A 17,747-nucleotide genomic window follows, 5' to 3' on the forward strand; every position below is an offset into this window, starting at 1 on the left:
CAAATTTTGGGTTTCAGTTTTTTAAAAAGTTTGTTTTTCTGGTTAATAATAGATCAAAAATAAGCTAAAATGTTTTAATGTTTTATGAGGAAAAAGTATTACTAAGAACGTTTAGTCAGCCATGTAGAAATATTTACTTAGTCTTATGTGATTTTTACATAGAGTTTCAGTTTATTTTCTGGTTTTAATAGAACAAGTTGAAATCATCGCAGAAGGATAAAGTTCGTCAGTTTATGATCTTCACACAATCTAGTGAAAAAACAGCAGTAAGTTGTCTGTCTCAAAATGACTGGAAGTTAGATGTTGCAACAGATAATTTTTTCCAAAATCCTGAACTTTATATACGAGAGAGTGTAAAAGGATCACTGGACAGGAAGAAGTTAGAACAACTATACAGTAGATACAAAGGTGAGTGTTTCTTGTGACTTTAAATTTTTTGAACCAGTTTTTCCAAAGTTATGGGTTTATGAGAAATCAAATACTGCATAGGACTTAAACTGGATAGGTATGTCCAATAGGACTCTGTATATCTTGGAATTATTTCAGTAGATCTGAGAGGAGAAATTATTTTCTTTTCACTAAATTTTCTTCTTGGCCTCTTTATTTTCTTCCCCTCCTTTTTTCCTCCTCCATTATCCAGTTTGAGAATGAGGGATGGGAACTAATTTTTCTTCTCTCATTTTTATAAAACTCAGTTGAACCAGATTTTAAGAAAACTTGCATAATAAATTTTTAAAGAATTCTAAAGTAATACATACTTTAAAAAAGTTAAACAGTACATACTAGGTGAATAAAGAAAAGGTTAATTGTTTCTCCATCTTTTCCTTATTTATTCTCCTAAGTAACCGATATTTAATAGCCTGATGTGGATCCTTCTGTGTCTTTTATGTTTATGCAGAAAAGTATATGTACATGGGATCGTATTTTATGTATAACTCATGCTCCAAAGTCAAAGGATGTACGTATTTTTTTACTGCTGGAGATATTGCCAGATTTCTTGTAGAAAAGTGTTAGCAAATCATATTTGATAGCAGTGTATGAGTGCCTTTTTCTCCTTGTATTTGTCATTATTTAAAATTTTGCCTGATAAGTAAATATTGATTTTTTTCTTTAATTTTAGCAGATGTTTATATTGTTAAGAGTAGGATTGAATTACATAGTTCATAGTCTTTATAATACTCTTAAGAATTGAGTCCGGTGGTAAAATAAACTTTAAGACAAACAAAAAGAATTGCTGTATATAATACTGTTAATTTAGAATGCCTACTTAAATAAATAGATTGAAAAGTCATTGAAAATGGAACATAAAGCATTACCTTTTTCAGTTTTAGGAATGTAGTATAGTAAAGTATGGCACTAATTTAATATCGCATTGTTATTTTTAAAGATCCTCAAGATGAAAATAAAATTGGAATAGATGGTATACAACAATTCTGTGATGACCTGGCACTCGATCCAGCCAGCATTAGTGTGTTGATCATTGCATGGAAATTCAGAGCGGCAACACAGTGTGAGTTCTCCAAACAGGAGTTCATGGACGGCATGACAGAATTAGGGTAAGTATATAATTACAATAGGAAATTAGGTACATTACTACAAGAATTACTGTGGAACTGAAATATGTCATGAATTTTTAAATGTAAATATAAAAATTTACTGGCTCATAGACACTGGTATAAATAGAAATGGGCTAACTTGCTGTTTTCCATGTTATACAATTTTCTGGGTTTATCAAATTATCTGTATGGTAGTGCAGCTTATTCTATTTGTATTATACTTTTATCGTTTATTTCTAAAGGAAGTTCACTTGTATTAAGATTATTATGCATTAATATTTAATAAGGAAAAGTAAAATAACCAAGTTTTTTGCTAATGTGAGGCTATGAACTGTGAATTTATAAAATCTTATTTTAAAAACTAGGAGGTACCTTAGAAGTAACTCTTTATTTCACTTATGCTTTGATAGCTGATTAGCTCAATGTCTTTGGATAAATAGATTGAAAAGTTGTGGATAGAGGTTTTACCTATATCTGTATTTAATGAGGCTGCAGAAGTATTCAGTCTATTAGTGGATAACAGGCTACCCTTTCTGTTTTTAGTGAGCCACTGTTGAATAATAATAGCTAACATTTATTGAACATTATTTTATTTCAGTTAACTGTGCTGAGTACTCCACCTACCTCTTCACAACAACTTTATGAGAGTAGTGGTGTTTATATCCCCATTTTAGAGGTGAGGAAACTGAGGTAGAGAGAAATTATAGAATTAGGTAGTATGAGAGTCAGGATTTTGATGCAGGCATTCTGATTCTTGAGCCTGAGGGACATTGTAATCAGTCACGGTCCAGTCATAAAAACCACACCAGTAATTTGAACAGGGAAAATTTAAAGACTTGCTTTACTCTGTAAAAGGGGTAAAAGAAAACTCTAAGGTATAAGAGAGGTAGCAGTTGCAGGAAGCTCTGCACCACCACTCTGCATCCCCACCACCCCTGGGATGTAGTGAAGTGAACAAACAAGGAAGAAATTTAGAAACTTGATAGGTCCCCATAAGGCTGAGATTCAGACCTTGGGGGAGAGGGTGTGATGTGATGCTTCCACTCTGGTGGAATTAGAACTAGCTGGAGGCCACTTGCGGCAGGGCTGTGAGAGTCGCCACTGCTGGTGGACAGTGGTGCGACCTCCCTGCGCGCTGAAACCCTTGCCCTGTGCAGAAGACAAACTAGGGTAAGAAAAGTCCCTCTTTCTCTGCCAGCCTTTTATTGCCCACTCTTGGTAGAGTCTAAAGTTGAGCCAACTGGCAAGAAAAATGAAGTCTCACAGTTTATAGTCCAATATCACAAAGTAGGACAAAGAAAGAAGGGTGGGTTTAAAGCTGAGAGGCAATAAATTAATTGGCCTGGACACTGTGTCCTACAGCCAAAGCCAGCCCCATCCTGAACTTGTTGGAATTTTCTATGCTAGGAAAGGTTTCATTAGAATTTAAGGAAACATATTTTGCTTTTTCTTTTTAATTTGAAACTGAATTCATATATAATGAACTTTCAAATCAAAATTTTAGTTTATAAACTAATGATCTGGAAGGTGTTACAAAGGATATAGAAGGAAAATCAAAGCAAAAACGATTAGAAGGGGGAAAAAGTGGATTGATTTGTTTGTGGAATCTTTAAGAAGTAGAATATTTCTACCTTAAGGCTATTATGAGGAAAGTAAATCTTAGTACTTGGACCTTTTCAACTCTTTGAAGGTTGAGTGTTTTGCACGTTTAGAAAAAGCTTAATATTGATTTGAGATAATTCAGTTGGAGGTGGTAGGGTGTTCAGCTAATATTTATTATTGTACTTTGTGTATAACAAGAAGTAAGTTTTCAAGAAATGCTTCCTAACCTAAGCTAGAGACCATCCTTTCAGTTAATTTAGAAACTGAACGTGATTAATTACTGTGTCAGCATTGTCTAATACAGTTTAAGTTGTTGATTGTTATGCTGATTACTATATATACTTATCCATTCACTGAAGCTGACTTCTAGTCAGTGCGTTGATAGTCCAGTGAATTATGTAATTAAAAGTAATAGCCCATTTCTTTTAAAAATAGTAATTTTTTATATCATTTAATCACTCCAGACCTCCTCTTCCCCCAGCTAACCCAATACTTATTTACAGTTATATAGGATGGAATTCCAGCTATCTTATTTTTAAAAGAGAAGTTCTAGGAAATAAATATAAGCCCTCATAGGAATAAATAAGTTAAGTTCTTAATTCATAGTGAAAAAGTTAATCTTTTATAAACTTAATTTTATAATGTAGATGTGACAGCATAGAAAAACTAAAGGCCCAGATACCCAAGATGGAACAAGAATTGAAAGAACCAGGACGATTTAAGGATTTTTACCAGTTTACTTTTAATTTTGCAAAGAATCCAGGACAAAAAGGATTAGGTAAGAATTTTTAAAAAATTATATTTGGTGTTTCAAATATATTCACATACATTGACAGTGTCACTTTTGTAATAGAAAATTATGTGTTTTGAGCACAGGTCATCACGAAAATACCAATTACTGAAAAATAAAAAGAAACAATGAACTTTTAATCAGAAAATACCATGCACGTTGAATAATAGGGTTACCCTGGGTATCATATGTGAACTACTGATTTTTTTCTTTAAATAAAAACTATAACACAGGAAATAAATACTTGTTAAAATTCCACTGACATTTATCTATGCATTCATTCATTCATTTATCCATTCATGATCCAGAAGATATTTTAGGATCTTAGGATCTATAAAAATAGTATTATAAGATTTCTGAGTCATAGAATGCCAGATAAATTAATTTTTTTGGTTATGATTTATTTGAAAACTTTAGAGAAGGATGAAAAAATAAAGGATTATCATTCATAATCTTATTATCCATAAGTTTAACTGCTGTTAACAGTTTAAGCTCAATCAATTTATACTAAATGTGATATTCACCCATTTACTTTTGGGACAGGTAGGGGATATGGAAATAAAAAATACAGTGTAATTTACAAGTTACCTAAAAAGATTGATAGTGCTAGTAGATAATACAAAGTAATAAATGTGTGTAGGGGTTTTAGAGAAAAGGAGAAATGAGTAAAAGCAGGAGTGTTTGGTAAATGCTTCCCCGGCAAGGTAGGGTATAAACTAAAGGATTTGGTATTTGGTTCAGCAAGGGATGATAAAAAGTGTTTCAGTGAGAAGATAGTTAGGAATGAAGATCTAAAACCTCAGGAATAAGCTTAGCTTCTTTGTGGAAGAGAGAAGACAGTGATTTGATTTTTAGTGAGAATGCTTATTTGGAGGTTAAATTGATGAGACACAAAAGGCTAAATAACCACAGCCTTCTTTTGAAAATGAGACAGAAAAGTTGAAGTTGGAATTTGTGGTAAATGAGGACCTACTGAAGATTTTGATGATTGTGGTAACTTCCATTTAATGTGAGCTTTTAGTGTGCCTGGCAATGTGCTAAGTACTGCGCTTTACATACATTGCCTATCTTTTAGTGCATGTTGGTGTTACTGTAACCTGAGACTGAGTAATTTTATCAAGAAAAGAGATTTATTTAACTCATGGTTCCACAGGCTAGGAAGTTCAAAGGCATGGCCCTGGCTTCTGGCGAGGGCTTTTATGCTACGTGATGACACAGTGGAGAAGGTCAAAGGGGAAGTGGGCAAAGGTGAAGAGAGAGACCAAATAGGGGGAGAAACCCTGCTTTATGGCAGTGCACTCTCTCGGGAACTAATCCATTTCCACTGGTGAGAACACACTGCTGCAAGAACAAGCGTGGCACCAAGCGGTTCATGAGGCATCTGCCCAGTGATTCAGTCACCTCCCACTGGCCCCACCTCCCAACACTGCCACACGGGGGATGAAATTTCAACGTGAGTCTTGGTAGGGACAAACAAACCATGTCCAAACCATAGCACCACCCCATTGAAATGTTTACTAATTTTATGAGTTATTTATTCTTTCATTCAATAATTTACTACCTGTGTGTGCCAAATACACTATAATAGAGTACAAGCTCTTTTTTATCCTTAATTTGCAGATGAGGAAGCTTAGGCACAGGAAGGTTAAATAACTTGCCCAATGATAGAAAGTTAGTTTTTCTGTTTTTTTTTTGAAGATGTAGTAGTTGGAGAGGGTAATAGGGACCTCTTGTACTAATCCTTCTTTATATTTTAGATTAGAGAGGGGAGCAAAAGCATTGATATACAGATAAGAATAAGGATTAGAACAAGTAAGTGATTGAAAGCTAGAGAGGAAGGAATAAATGTACATTTGTAATGGAGTATTGGCCTAAAGAGAAGCTAAACGTGACTGAATTGATTAAAGATTTACAAAATATTTGTAAATCAAAAATCTAAATAATGAAGCCTCCTTTCCAACTGTATTTTCAGGGAAAAGAAGCTGGGATACTTACAGTTAGTTTATCTGTGGCCACCAGTTAACTGGGCTGTATTTTCTAGTTTCTTCTTTCCTTCCCACACATAAAAATCTGTTAAAAGTCTTTGAATTTACATGTATACATTAGAAGGATTATTTTGTGGTATTTAGAAATGTAGCACAATATTTCGATAAGATAAAACATAATGTTGTGAATGTCTAATGTTGATTTAAAGGACTTAACCTGTTTCTTAGTTATATCCCTACCCTTTACAGGAGCACAAAATGAATGGTGTTTTGGGTGAATATATAGTTTGGATATTGAATCTTACTTTTTATTATATATAGTAAAAATAGAGCAAAATTAAATTTTTGTAGCTATTGGATATATTAATATGGTAAATTGGAATTTTGGATTACAGGGAAAAATTGAGAAAAAGGTTATGTGAAAGCGTTAGATTTAAAATCATTTATTATCTAATATTGTGCATAAGAAAAATGTTAATATTTAACGGGTATAGAGTTTTTGTTTTGCAAGATAGTGAGAATTCTGGAGATTGGTTGTGCAACAATGTGAGATATGTAGCATTGCTGAACTGCACACTTAAAAAGGTTAAGATGATACATTTTATGTTATGTGTATTTAACCACAGTGAGAAAATTATTTTAAAACTTCCCAAACCATTCAATGTCAGTACAAAGAGTAAACTCTGTAACAAAGAATGTAGACTTTAGTTAATAATAATGTATCCATATTAATTCTGCAATGATAAAAAATGTACTACACTAAAGCAAGATGTTAAAAATAGTGGAAACTTAGTGGGGAGGAGTGAAAGAAAAGGGTATATGGGAACCTCTCTACCTTCTGCTCAATTTTTTCATAAACCTAAAACTAAAAAAGTTTTATTAATTTAAAAAAAAAAGACAAACCATAGTTTCTCTTTTTGTTTTGCATTGGTGTTAGATATCAGGAAATTTAATGACTTGCTTAGTTGAAGAGCTTAATTAAAAAGAAAGTTTTCTTGACAGTCTTTCTAAGGGTTCACAGGGCTCTTAAATTACAAGATTTGGCAGAGAGGGATTAGAAGATCATTGGAGAAGAGGTGAGACCCAAAACAAATTGGCAAAGAGTGACAGTGACAACACTGTGGTTTGTTTATAAAATTGCTATGCTAGTTATAACGAGAACTGGTGTTTTCCATTTTTTTTTTCACTTTCTATAACCTTATTTCTTGTGATACCACGATAGGGTGCTTCCTATACCATTATCTGCTTCTGGTAGTCACCTGCCATCTGATAGTTACCTGAATCTTAAATTTGAAGATTTCATAAGTCCTGTGTAAAATCTAACTTACCCAAAATAGCATCCTTACTGATGCTTATTTAGCTTCTGTGATACTTTTGAATATGCAGGGACTGTACACACATTGTTTTGGGAAGTTGTCCATTCTTGTCACAGGACATTCTTGTTATTGCACAGTTCTCCCTCATTAAGATGATGTCTCTGTCTTTATTACTTATCCCATTGCTCTTATTTGTCTTCCAGTGCAACACAGAGACAGTCTTAACCATTTTAAAGATCACTAGCACTCACCTTTGTCCTTTTTTTCCAGGCCAGTATTCCAATTATTTTAACTGCTCTTCATTTGAAGAGACGTGTGTCATTCCTGTTACTTTTCCTACAAACACATTTCCAATTTCTCAGTTTCTTTCAAAATAGAGCCCTTAAATTTGAACACTATTCTGGAAGGAAACTGTTTAATGTAGAGCACAATGCGTCTGTTATTTTTTGTGAGACTATTAATTCTATTAATTTGATCAAAGATTATATGTGTTCTTTAGCAGTCATGACATTTTTAGGACCATACTGAACTTTTGTTAGACTAAAATCTGTAGGTCATTTTTGTATGAACCGTGGTTCACCTAGAATCTTATACCTGTACAGTTGATTTAAAAGATTTTAACATTGTTTTTTAAACATTTACTTTAATATTTAGAAATAATTTTATAATATTTTAAAGAGCATTTTTATCTGTATAATCTCATTTGGTTCTTGTAACAATCCTTTGAGCTAAGTAAAAAACATGTTATCTTTTCCATCATGTAGATGAGAAAACTCAGCCAGAGAGACTGACTTATTATTAGTAAGGTTACATAACTTTAGAGTAAGTGGAACTAGGACTAAACCTCAGGTCTTATGACCCCGCATTCTGTATTCTTTTTGTTATATTATGTTGTGCTAACTGTAGGTACGTCTAAATAAATTAAGACATTAGGAATAGAATTTTTAATCACCATTTCATCCTCCCTAGTGAGTTGGTAACATTTTGTTTCCCTTAGAGGCTGTGTTTGGGACTCAGCTCATTTTCATGTTCATCCTGCATTCAACTGATTATCTTTTATGAAATCCCACATTGCCCTTGTTGACTCTGTTTGAAAAAATGACATTGGGAGTATCTCTGTTTGCATTTTAAATTTTACTACAAGGGCTTAAGAATTCATTCTGCAAGAATATCAGTTTTAGTCAGTGCTGTTCATAGGACTTGCTTGTCTCTTTTCTGCATTTCCCGTCCCTTTATTCTAACTGTTCTTGTTACCTTGTCACTGAATTTGCTCTTTTTTCCAACACTACTTCAAAATCTAAAATAATAATTTTAAAAATTATTAAAAAGGAATAATAGTAATAGTAAAGACTCATACATTAATTTACCAGTTACTATTGTAAATACTTTATGTGTATAAACTCATTTAATCTTTACAAGAACCCAGTAAGATTAGGTACTGTTGTTATCTTCATTTTAAACTGAATCAGTTGCCCAAGGTCATTTAACTAATGGTAGAGTTGGGTTTTAAGAGATTAAAATTTATGCTCTAAACTACTATTTTAAATTGCCTCTGTATCTAGCTATGCTGTTCTCTCCATTGCTTACTTCTTTCTAAAGGGCCATTTTTTTCTATATCTGTGGCAATTAACATTTTATCCTTGTATAATTTAATCTTATATATTTCAACTCTTAGTTTTAACTTATTAATCTTCTTGTGTCTTCCTTTTTTGTTCAAAAACATTTATTGACCACTTTAAGAGCTTGGAGTCAGGAGCATCTTAAGTCTGTCTGTGGGAATTTGTGATATATTCAAAAAGGTTATAGTTTTTGAGCCTTGAAGAATGAATGTACATTTTCAAGGCCAAAAATAAAAAGAAGCCATTCCAGGTGGAGGGATTAACATGTTCAGTTGCTCAGACGTCAGAGAATATCACACCTTTGAGGAACTGCAAGTGAATTCATTCGATGAAGTATAGATTTTATCTAAAGGCAATAGGAAATCATTGAAGAATTTTAACATGGAAATAAAATTCAGATTCATGCCTGAAAGGTCCATCTCAAAGCACTGTGGTCCTTTAAAAGGAGTGGAGGCAGGACTAGAAGAAGAGAGACTGGTTACGGAACTGTTCCAGTGATTTAGCCATAAGTGAAGAGTACCCTAACATAGGCCTACCAGTGAGGATGGAGAAGAGATAGATTCAAAAGGTGCTTTGATGGATTTATATGATGAGGAAGAGAAGGAGTCTTCCCCAGCGATTCTCAACACCTTTAGGAGCCTGTGGGGTTGTTTTTTGTTTGTCATAATAACCGAGGGTTTCTGCTGGCATTAGGGAGATACTAAATGTCCTATAATTAGTGTGTAGGACAGTTCCTCACAATGAGAAATCATTTCATTGAGAAACACTATATTGAGAGAGAGAGAGAAGAAATAGCAGGTCTGTACAGGTATGATAATGAATTTCAGTTTGAGCCCTGCTGAGTCTGAGTTATTTATGGTTACCCAGTTGAAGATGTCCTTAGGCAATTAGATATTTGAATTTGGAATATAGAGATAGGTTTCAGTTTTAGGAGTTGTTAGAGGCGGTTCAACACATAACATGAAAAATGGTATAGGTGTGAAAATCCGAGGGAAATAGGAGAAATGGTTATTGTTGACATACGCTCTTACAGAACACCAACATTTAATGGATGAATGGAGAAAGAGGAGCCAGTAAAAGAGAATGGGATGCCTAGACAGGACAGAGGACAGTCAGTAGAGTGCTGTCATTGAAGCAAAAGGAAACGACAGTTCCATCCAAGAAGTGTGCTCAGTTCTGTCCAATGTGGCAGAAAGCGAAATAAATTAAGGACATAAAAGTAATTATTTGGCAACCAGAAGGGACTGGCGACCCTTCAGAGATTAATTTCAGTAGAGTTAAGTGACAGAGGTGGACACTGGTTAATAGGATTAGAGCATGTCAGAGGTTAGGAAAAGGGACAATGAATGTAGAATATAAGAAGTTCTCTTCTTTTACTATACAACCTGAACTTTCAAACACCATACATGTACACTCTTGTCAGATTCTTATTTTAGTGTATCAGCTGACAAATGGGCATTTATAGGTGTCTCATGGTTTGTAGTTATTTAAATATTCATTGATTGTCACCCTTATTTTATAAAAATTAGTTGAAAGGGGAAAAATGCTAACGCTAGTAAAGTTTAGTTCTCATAAATTTAATGCATTTGAAGTGTAGTGAATTAGGCTTGCTAATAACAAATCTTTAGTCTCAGTTGAACATTTACTGCACTTACCCAGACAATTGTATGTTGAGCTGGTAAAGAAAAGAACAGAATTAAACAACCCAGAAGGGCTGTTGGGTATAGAGCTTTAAAGACTGCAAAGACTAAAAAGGAAGTGCCATTAGGAATTGGTGTCAGATATTTTTTAGTTCTCTTAAAACATGGGAATCTGAATTTGACTTCCAGACATGTTTTCAGGAACAAATTACGTATAAAAGTAGAAGATTGCATGTGCTAGATTTCAAGATCATCTGTGAAGGAAAGGAGAAAGAGGGTAGCTAATAAAGGCGATAACAGATCCAAGAAAGATTTTCAAAATAAAAATGATAACCTGAGCATGTTTCTTCATGGAGTTCTAAAAACTAGAGGACAAGGCAAAGTTTTAGATGTCGAGAGGGGAAAGTTAATTGATAGATAAGGTTCCTTAAAGAGGCAGGATGATGCTAGATTCAGAATAGAGGTATAAGGGGCTTGTCTTTGGATACAAGAAAGGAGAGGCACCTTTTCCATTGAGTTTGAAGGAAGATGGTGATGATGGATTGGAAGGTAAGTATGTTTGTATGTGAAACCATAGGAAGTTGTTCACTCAGTTTCTGAATGCCTGCTGTGTGTTTCAGTCTGCTAGTCTGGGGATATGTACTTCCTATCTTTGAAGAAGTTAAGGTCCAATTTTGCAGGTTCCTAGACGTTGTGACTTTTAATTGATTTCTTACAAATCATCCTGTTTTTGACAGTGAATAAACATCAAGTTTGCTCTTTTTTGTTGGTTTTAAAAATTGGGGCAGCACTTGCCCAACTTTGTCTTTTCTGGTCTCATGATTCCTCAGATTAATGAGAGTAGTTTTGAGATCTCACTAAAAGGACTTTTAAGTTACTTGGGATATCATTTTTCTTGTCCTGGAGATGTAAATTCACTCGTGAAAACTAGATACTTTCTTAATGACTTTAATTCCTTTGAAGAGATCATAGACATAGTTCTTCCTCACTGTCATATGATAGGTATAGTTCTTTGTCATGTGGCAGTATTGATCTTTACCCTTTTCTGCTCCATTCCTAATTAAAAAGCAATTTTTGTTGTTTTTGACAAACTTAAAAATCTTAGTTTATTATTAATTTTAAAATCAATAGTCTTAATGTTCTCCTTGTGGTAGGACCAGTCAACAGCTTTAGAGTGTAAGATTAGTAGGATTGTGAGTAGCAATCCTTTGCATTCCGACCTATAGGTGTCCATCAGGGATTCTCAACTGGGGGCACATTTTGCCCCCCATGTGACCTTTGGCAATATCTTGAGATATTTTTGATTGTCACCACTCGGGGTGGAGTGAAGCTGCTCTTGGCATCTAGTGGGTAGAAGCTGGGGATGCTGCTAAATTTCCTACAGTGCACAAGACAGCCCCCTACAACAAAGAATTATCTGGCCCACAATGTAAAGAAGTGCCATGGGTAAGAAACCCTCATGTCCGTTAACTAACATTTGAATACTTGTGAAATAGTATGCTTAACTACATTGTCTAATTTAAACCACAGAATACTCCTGTGAAATAACTGGTATCATTTTTGCCATGAGGCCCTGGTTATTGACAGGAGGCAGTGTACAAACCTTGGACTTATCTCTATAGGAAATTATATAAGTATTCAAGATACAAGCTTTTTTTTTGTTTTTTTTTAAGTCTTTGATCTTACCTTTTTTTTTGCAGGGACAAATATTCATAGCATTGAAATACATTATTTTTAATATTACAGATCTAGAAATGGCCATTGCCTACTGGAATTTAGTGCTTAATGGAAGATTTAAATTCTTAGACTTATGGAATAAATTTTTGTTGGTAAGTTCACATTTTCTGTAGTTTTGTATGTTTTCTGTAAAATTCTGCAGTGTTTAAAGATAAATGAACATATTTTAGAGCATGACTAACTCATCTCAGAGCATGTAATGGACATAGAATAAGAACTTTGGTTACCAGAATTTTTTATACTTGTTTTGCATTCTTGTATTGTCTGAACTGGTTTTTTCCAGCTCTTTTTAGTGATTTGGATGTTTTTTGTTTTTTTTATTTTAATTTAATAGGAACATCATAAACGATCAATACCGAAAGATACTTGGAATCTTCTTTTAGACTTCAGTACGATGATTGCAGATGACATGTCTAATTATGATGAAGAAGGTAATGAAAATTTTTTCCCTATTAGTTTTTTTTTTTTAACCTGCCTTCTTACCTCTTTTTATCACAGTCTCTTAAACTTCTTATGCACTTCCATTTTCCTTGGAGTTGGATTCCCCTCTTCTGAGCTTTTATTTATACTCTCATGAATGTATGAAATACCTTCATCCTGTTTACCCATCTATATTATTCTGTTTCTTTCAGTTCTAACTTAGTATTCATGTCTTTAGAAAGGCATGTGTAATTTTCATCCATGTTTTAGATTTTCAGTTTACTTTAGGAACCTGTTCTCTTCTTGATGTACTTTTATACTTACTTGTATGTATTTTTTATTGTTATCTGTTAGTCTTGTGTATAAGCTTGATTGTAAACTTCTTAAGTTCAGTGACTAATTTGAAATATACTTCAGCTGCCTAGTGTAGTATTATCAGCATTCAATATTCAGATTGAATACTTTCCTGCTGTTTCTTAATGTATAAATAAAGATGGTATTACCATCCACTACCAGGACATGGACTTTTGTTTTCTATAAGTGGCAGTGATTCACACTGATTTCTTCACACATACTTCCTTAGTCCCCTTGGAGAACTAGCAGGATGCATTTTTGAGATTATTGAATAGATGTAGGTATTCTTTGAAAGACCTTCTATGACCTTGGCCTCTTTAAAAGTGTCCTGGAACCATCTAAGCTAATCAGGGATGATGTTATTTCTTCTCTTTTTTTAAATTGTCATTTACAGTCTTCTCTTAAAAGTGAGAAATGTCTGCATATGTCTGATAATTGTGCTTTCCGTTAGGTATTACACAAAATTGGAGACCTTTGTTATTTGGAGATTGGCATGTGAATGTGTATAGACATACATATATGCAAGTTTATATCTTTTAGTAATTTATTAAAATAGGATGGAATTTGACACTTCCTGTTAATTTCCTTTGCAAGATTGGGACAAAATGCCTGAAAACTTGTTTCTCCTACTATGCTTTCAGCACCGGCAGTATGCCATCATATCACAGCCATTCCTTAGGCTGCCAGTTTTGACCAGATTACTTCCATTGCCTGACTTCATTTGTTTTCAAAAAACCATAGTAATATTGATTACCAAAAGAGTTATTTTTATTGCTCAAGAAATTGCTGGAATAATAGATCTGAGAGAATACAAGGAATATTTTGGGTAGAAACTTCAAAAGCTTGTGTTTTCAAAAACTTATCAGTGGGAATAGATGAGAATGATGTACTTTTTTTTTTTCCCCCCAGCATATTATGGGGGTACAGATGTTTAGGTTACGTATGTTGCCCTTGCGCCCCCCCCCCAAGTCCGAGTTTCAAATATGTCCATCTTTCGGGTGGTGCGCATTGCACTCTTTGTGTATGCAAATACCCGTCCCCTCCTCCCTCCTCCCCCCTCCCCCTCCCCCTGCCCAACATCCAATAGATGTTATTCTTATATGTGCACTTTGAGAATGATGTACTTTAACTCTTATGAAGACAATATTAAAAAAAGGATTCTATTAAAATGTTGGCCTTATTTCTGTTTTTCTTTTTTCTCTTTCTTCTGTATTTTTTTCTTTTATCTAGGAGCATGGCCTGTTCTTATTGATGACTTTGTGGAATTTGCACGCCCTCAAATTGCTGGGACAAAAAGTACAACAGTGTAGCACTAAAGGAACCTTCTAGAATGTACATAGTCTGTACAATAAATACAACAGAAAATTGCACAGTCAATTTCTGCTGGCTGGACTGAACTGAAGATCAATCCTCACAATTCAGACTGAGGGTTGAGACAAAACTTTAAGGATACATCTTGGACCATATCGTATTTCATTCTTCTAATGGTGGTTTGGGCTTGTCTTCTAGTCTGGGCCGCTCTAAACATTTATAATTCCAACATTGTGGATTTCATCTTATATCTGTGGACCATCCTAGTTTATTCTTCCATAAGTCTTAGAAGCTTTATGGTGATTATTTTGAGGTTTCCATTCTTGCATAAAGCACAATGCTGTCTTCATCAGAAAACAGTTGACATAAGAATTAAACGTGAACATCACAAACAATTTATAAAAACTTCTTAAATATATGCTTTGGGCTAGTTGCAAAGACTACGCTGATAGCACTTCCAATGAGAGTGATCTATTTAAGTGTACCGGATCTGGAATGGTGTTTTGGTTTGGTGGGATTTTTTTTTTTTCTTGGCAAATCACATGTATTGTTGACGTGAGTAGAGTATCTGATGAAAAAAAAAGTCAAAATAACCAACGTGAAAAAATTTTAGGGTAACTTGGTGCCTACCTGAAAAATGTATTGTGTTTCAGACTCTCAATTTCAAAAAGGTTCCACAGAACTAGTCTGCACTACCCATATTTATATATAGTTGTCCTACAGGGAGCTTTTATTTAGAAAATATCTGCATAATGTTAGATTCCACTCCTGTCTACATTATGCACTACATAATTGGATTTCATTATGGTTTTGAAATGCTTTTGCCTGTCGAATAAGTTAAACCATTTTATTTGTTTTGAATGTTTTGATTGCTACACAATACAATATTCTAAATTTAGGCATGAGGGTTTATTTTTGTTTTTACTTTTTTTTTTTTTGGTCATCGCACTATGGAAAACAATGAAATTCTCTTAATTTATAAGAAGATAGTAGGAATTAAATTTTGAAAATGGTTGTGATGAGCCATGAAGTTCAATCTTTATAATATAGGTACTGCTCTTTCAGACAAATAGTCCATTTTTGATGACTTCTTATTTTGTTGAAATTGCTTTAACTGCTAATCACTGTGGTTGCCAAATATTTACTTCAGGAGCAAAGATTTTCAAACAAGCATACACTTGATGCAAAATACTAATCTGGCTTCTATTTTTGTAAATTATTTAGTCTCTTTACTGTTTTTGTTTCACTCAAATTAGCTCAGTTTTCTCATCAAAGCAGAATGCAATCTTGTATGTATTTTTTTCATTACAAGACCCGTGAACTGCTTTCATGCTGAAAATGCTCATTTCACTGTTCACTTACTGACATGTGAAGAAAGGTTTATTGCTTTCTTAAACATTTCCATAAGGCAGGTCAAAAATATAATGCTTCATATGTTGGATGACTGTGGTCCTTAACAGGAATCGATTTTGCTGGTCCAGGTACTCTCTAAGGTCTCGGGTTGGCATTAACAGAGGAATGTACTTCAGAATAGCAGTACATTTTATGCAAATGTGGAAATGATTTTACAAAACAATGACATATTAAAACTGCTTTTTATTTACATGATTTTGAAATTAACTAGAAAGCTTTTTTCATAGATATTATATTAATATTCCAATCATAACTTTAAGAATGCAATTCTACCAAAAGAAAAAATATTCTATTTAGGCTACTGGAATTGGTTATTAAAAGAAAAAGAAAAAAGAAGAAGAATCCTGCTGCTTTCAGTATTTCCTGATTTCATTTTTGTAAATATAAAGAGGAACTTCAATTATGAAAAAAATTTTAAAAGATATATATATATATATATATATATGTACTGTTTTGTTTCCTGTCTTGAAGATTTTGAGTTATGGTATTGTTTTCAGATTGAATTAATTCAAGTATGCTGTGTTTTGAAATGAGATCTCATTAGCTTTTTTTTTTCCCCCAATATAAATTGTTTCCTGTAAAAGTCTGATATTCGTTCATGGCCTAGTGCCTTGGGTTTTACAGATTTTTCCTTTTAAATGCAAAATCTTTTCAACAAAATAGTGTTTGTCATCAGTTTGGTACTAAACATTTATAATTACTGTGTAATTATAAACAAAAGTACATAAAGCTTTGAATATAATTATGTAGCATAAAAGTTAAGGTTGTTCACTATGATGGCATCGTAGAATTAAACAAAACTTTTACTAGGGCTGAAAAGAGAAGACTGACTTAATGTGGTGTGATTGTTCTGAAGATAAATGTCTGGTTACAGGGAATATTTGTACTAAAAATGCTTACATATGTCTACGTGTATGTGTGTAAGAGAGAGAGAGAGAGTCTGTGTGATAGAGATTGACAGAGAGAAACACATACACACAACTTGAATTGCTTTAATTCATAAGTGTTTCAGTCTTCATTCTGGTAAACTCCCCATGTTGATTCTTTGTTTTGAACTGAACCACAGGTACAGTTTCCTTTTTGCCAAATGTCAAAACAGGTACACATTTTAAAATGTAATGCTTTTTAAATAGTAAAATGTATAAAATTAGAAATGCCCACCTATAAAAATACTTGAGATCAAGATTATCTTTAGTGAATATCATCTGCATATCTCTGTAAGTTCAATTGTGTTTCTTACAATCCCTGTCATATTACCAACAGAGGCAATAAAAGCTTCAGTGAAATTGCCACGACTAAATCTTTTCACATATTTCAGTGTATTTTTTTAAATAGACTAAAATATACTTGAAAACTTTTCCAGGAAGTATAATTATTTGTGGAAAGAGCGTTGTGATGGCAAGTTTTGGGGAGAAAAGACATGCCAAGTTTTGTTTACTACATTTAAAATGTTTACAACTATACTGGGCTGCTTTATTTAACAATACTGTAGTTGTGTAATGTGGCATTTAAGTATGTATCCATTGTTAGACTTTTAAAAAAAGTTTTAATGAGAGAAAGTAAATTTACTCAGCAAAATAACCTGGGAAATCTTTTACGTAATATCCTTACTGGAGAAGCTTATTTATGCAAGGTACACTATTTTTTTTTCCTCAGAAAAATTTAAGTGAGTGAAGTGTTCATTTATTTTTTTGACAATAATCAAAAAGTTTGAATAGTTGTAGCTAGTATAATGTGCACTTTGCTGATGATTTTTAAACATGTTACTATAAAGACTACGTATTGTAAAACTTCTGTAATTTCTACATATGAATGACAGAAGAAAGTTAAGCGTAATTTAAAGAATTTTGGAATAAATAAGGAAAGTGGTGCTGGGGAAATTTATTATGGTTCACAAAGTATGCCTTTGTAAAACTGAATCAACTTTTAGCAAGAATTAATTTATGTAGTTCTAAATGTTAAATTGTGTATATTTAATAGAAAATAATTATCTGGCACCTCACC

The 17,747-nt window shown here is 33.3% G+C and overlaps 1 protein-coding gene across 2 annotated transcripts in view; it reads left to right on the forward strand.

Moving 5' to 3' along the window:
• The window catches only part of DCUN1D1 (DCN1, defective in cullin neddylation 1, domain containing 1), a 31,207-nt gene extending 14,164 nt beyond the window's left edge, over positions 1–17,043 (forward strand). Inside the window, exons 2-7 of one of the 2 annotated variants that reach the window (XM_012642047.1) lie at positions 192–408; positions 1,388–1,556; positions 3,806–3,936; positions 12,255–12,337; positions 12,580–12,676; positions 14,250–15,228. In XM_012642047.1, the coding sequence (XP_012497501.1) occupies positions 234–408; positions 1,388–1,556; positions 3,806–3,936; positions 12,255–12,337; positions 12,580–12,676; positions 14,250–14,329 (735 nt within the window). In that variant the 5' untranslated portion in view covers positions 192–233 and the 3' untranslated portion in view covers positions 14,330–15,228. Of the gene's footprint in view, positions 1–191; positions 409–1,387; positions 1,557–3,805; positions 3,937–12,254; positions 12,338–12,579; positions 12,677–14,249 lie in introns of both variants that reach the window. The other variant, XM_012642039.1, reaches the window with a different exon arrangement.
• The last annotated feature ends 704 nt before the right edge of the window (positions 17,044–17,747 follow it).

This window comes from Propithecus coquereli, unplaced genomic scaffold (assembly GCF_000956105.1).
Source record: "Propithecus coquereli isolate 6110/MARCELLA unplaced genomic scaffold, Pcoq_1.0 Scaffold10, whole genome shotgun sequence".
In the NCBI taxonomy this organism is placed as follows: Eukaryota; Metazoa; Chordata; class Mammalia; order Primates; family Indriidae; genus Propithecus; species Propithecus coquereli.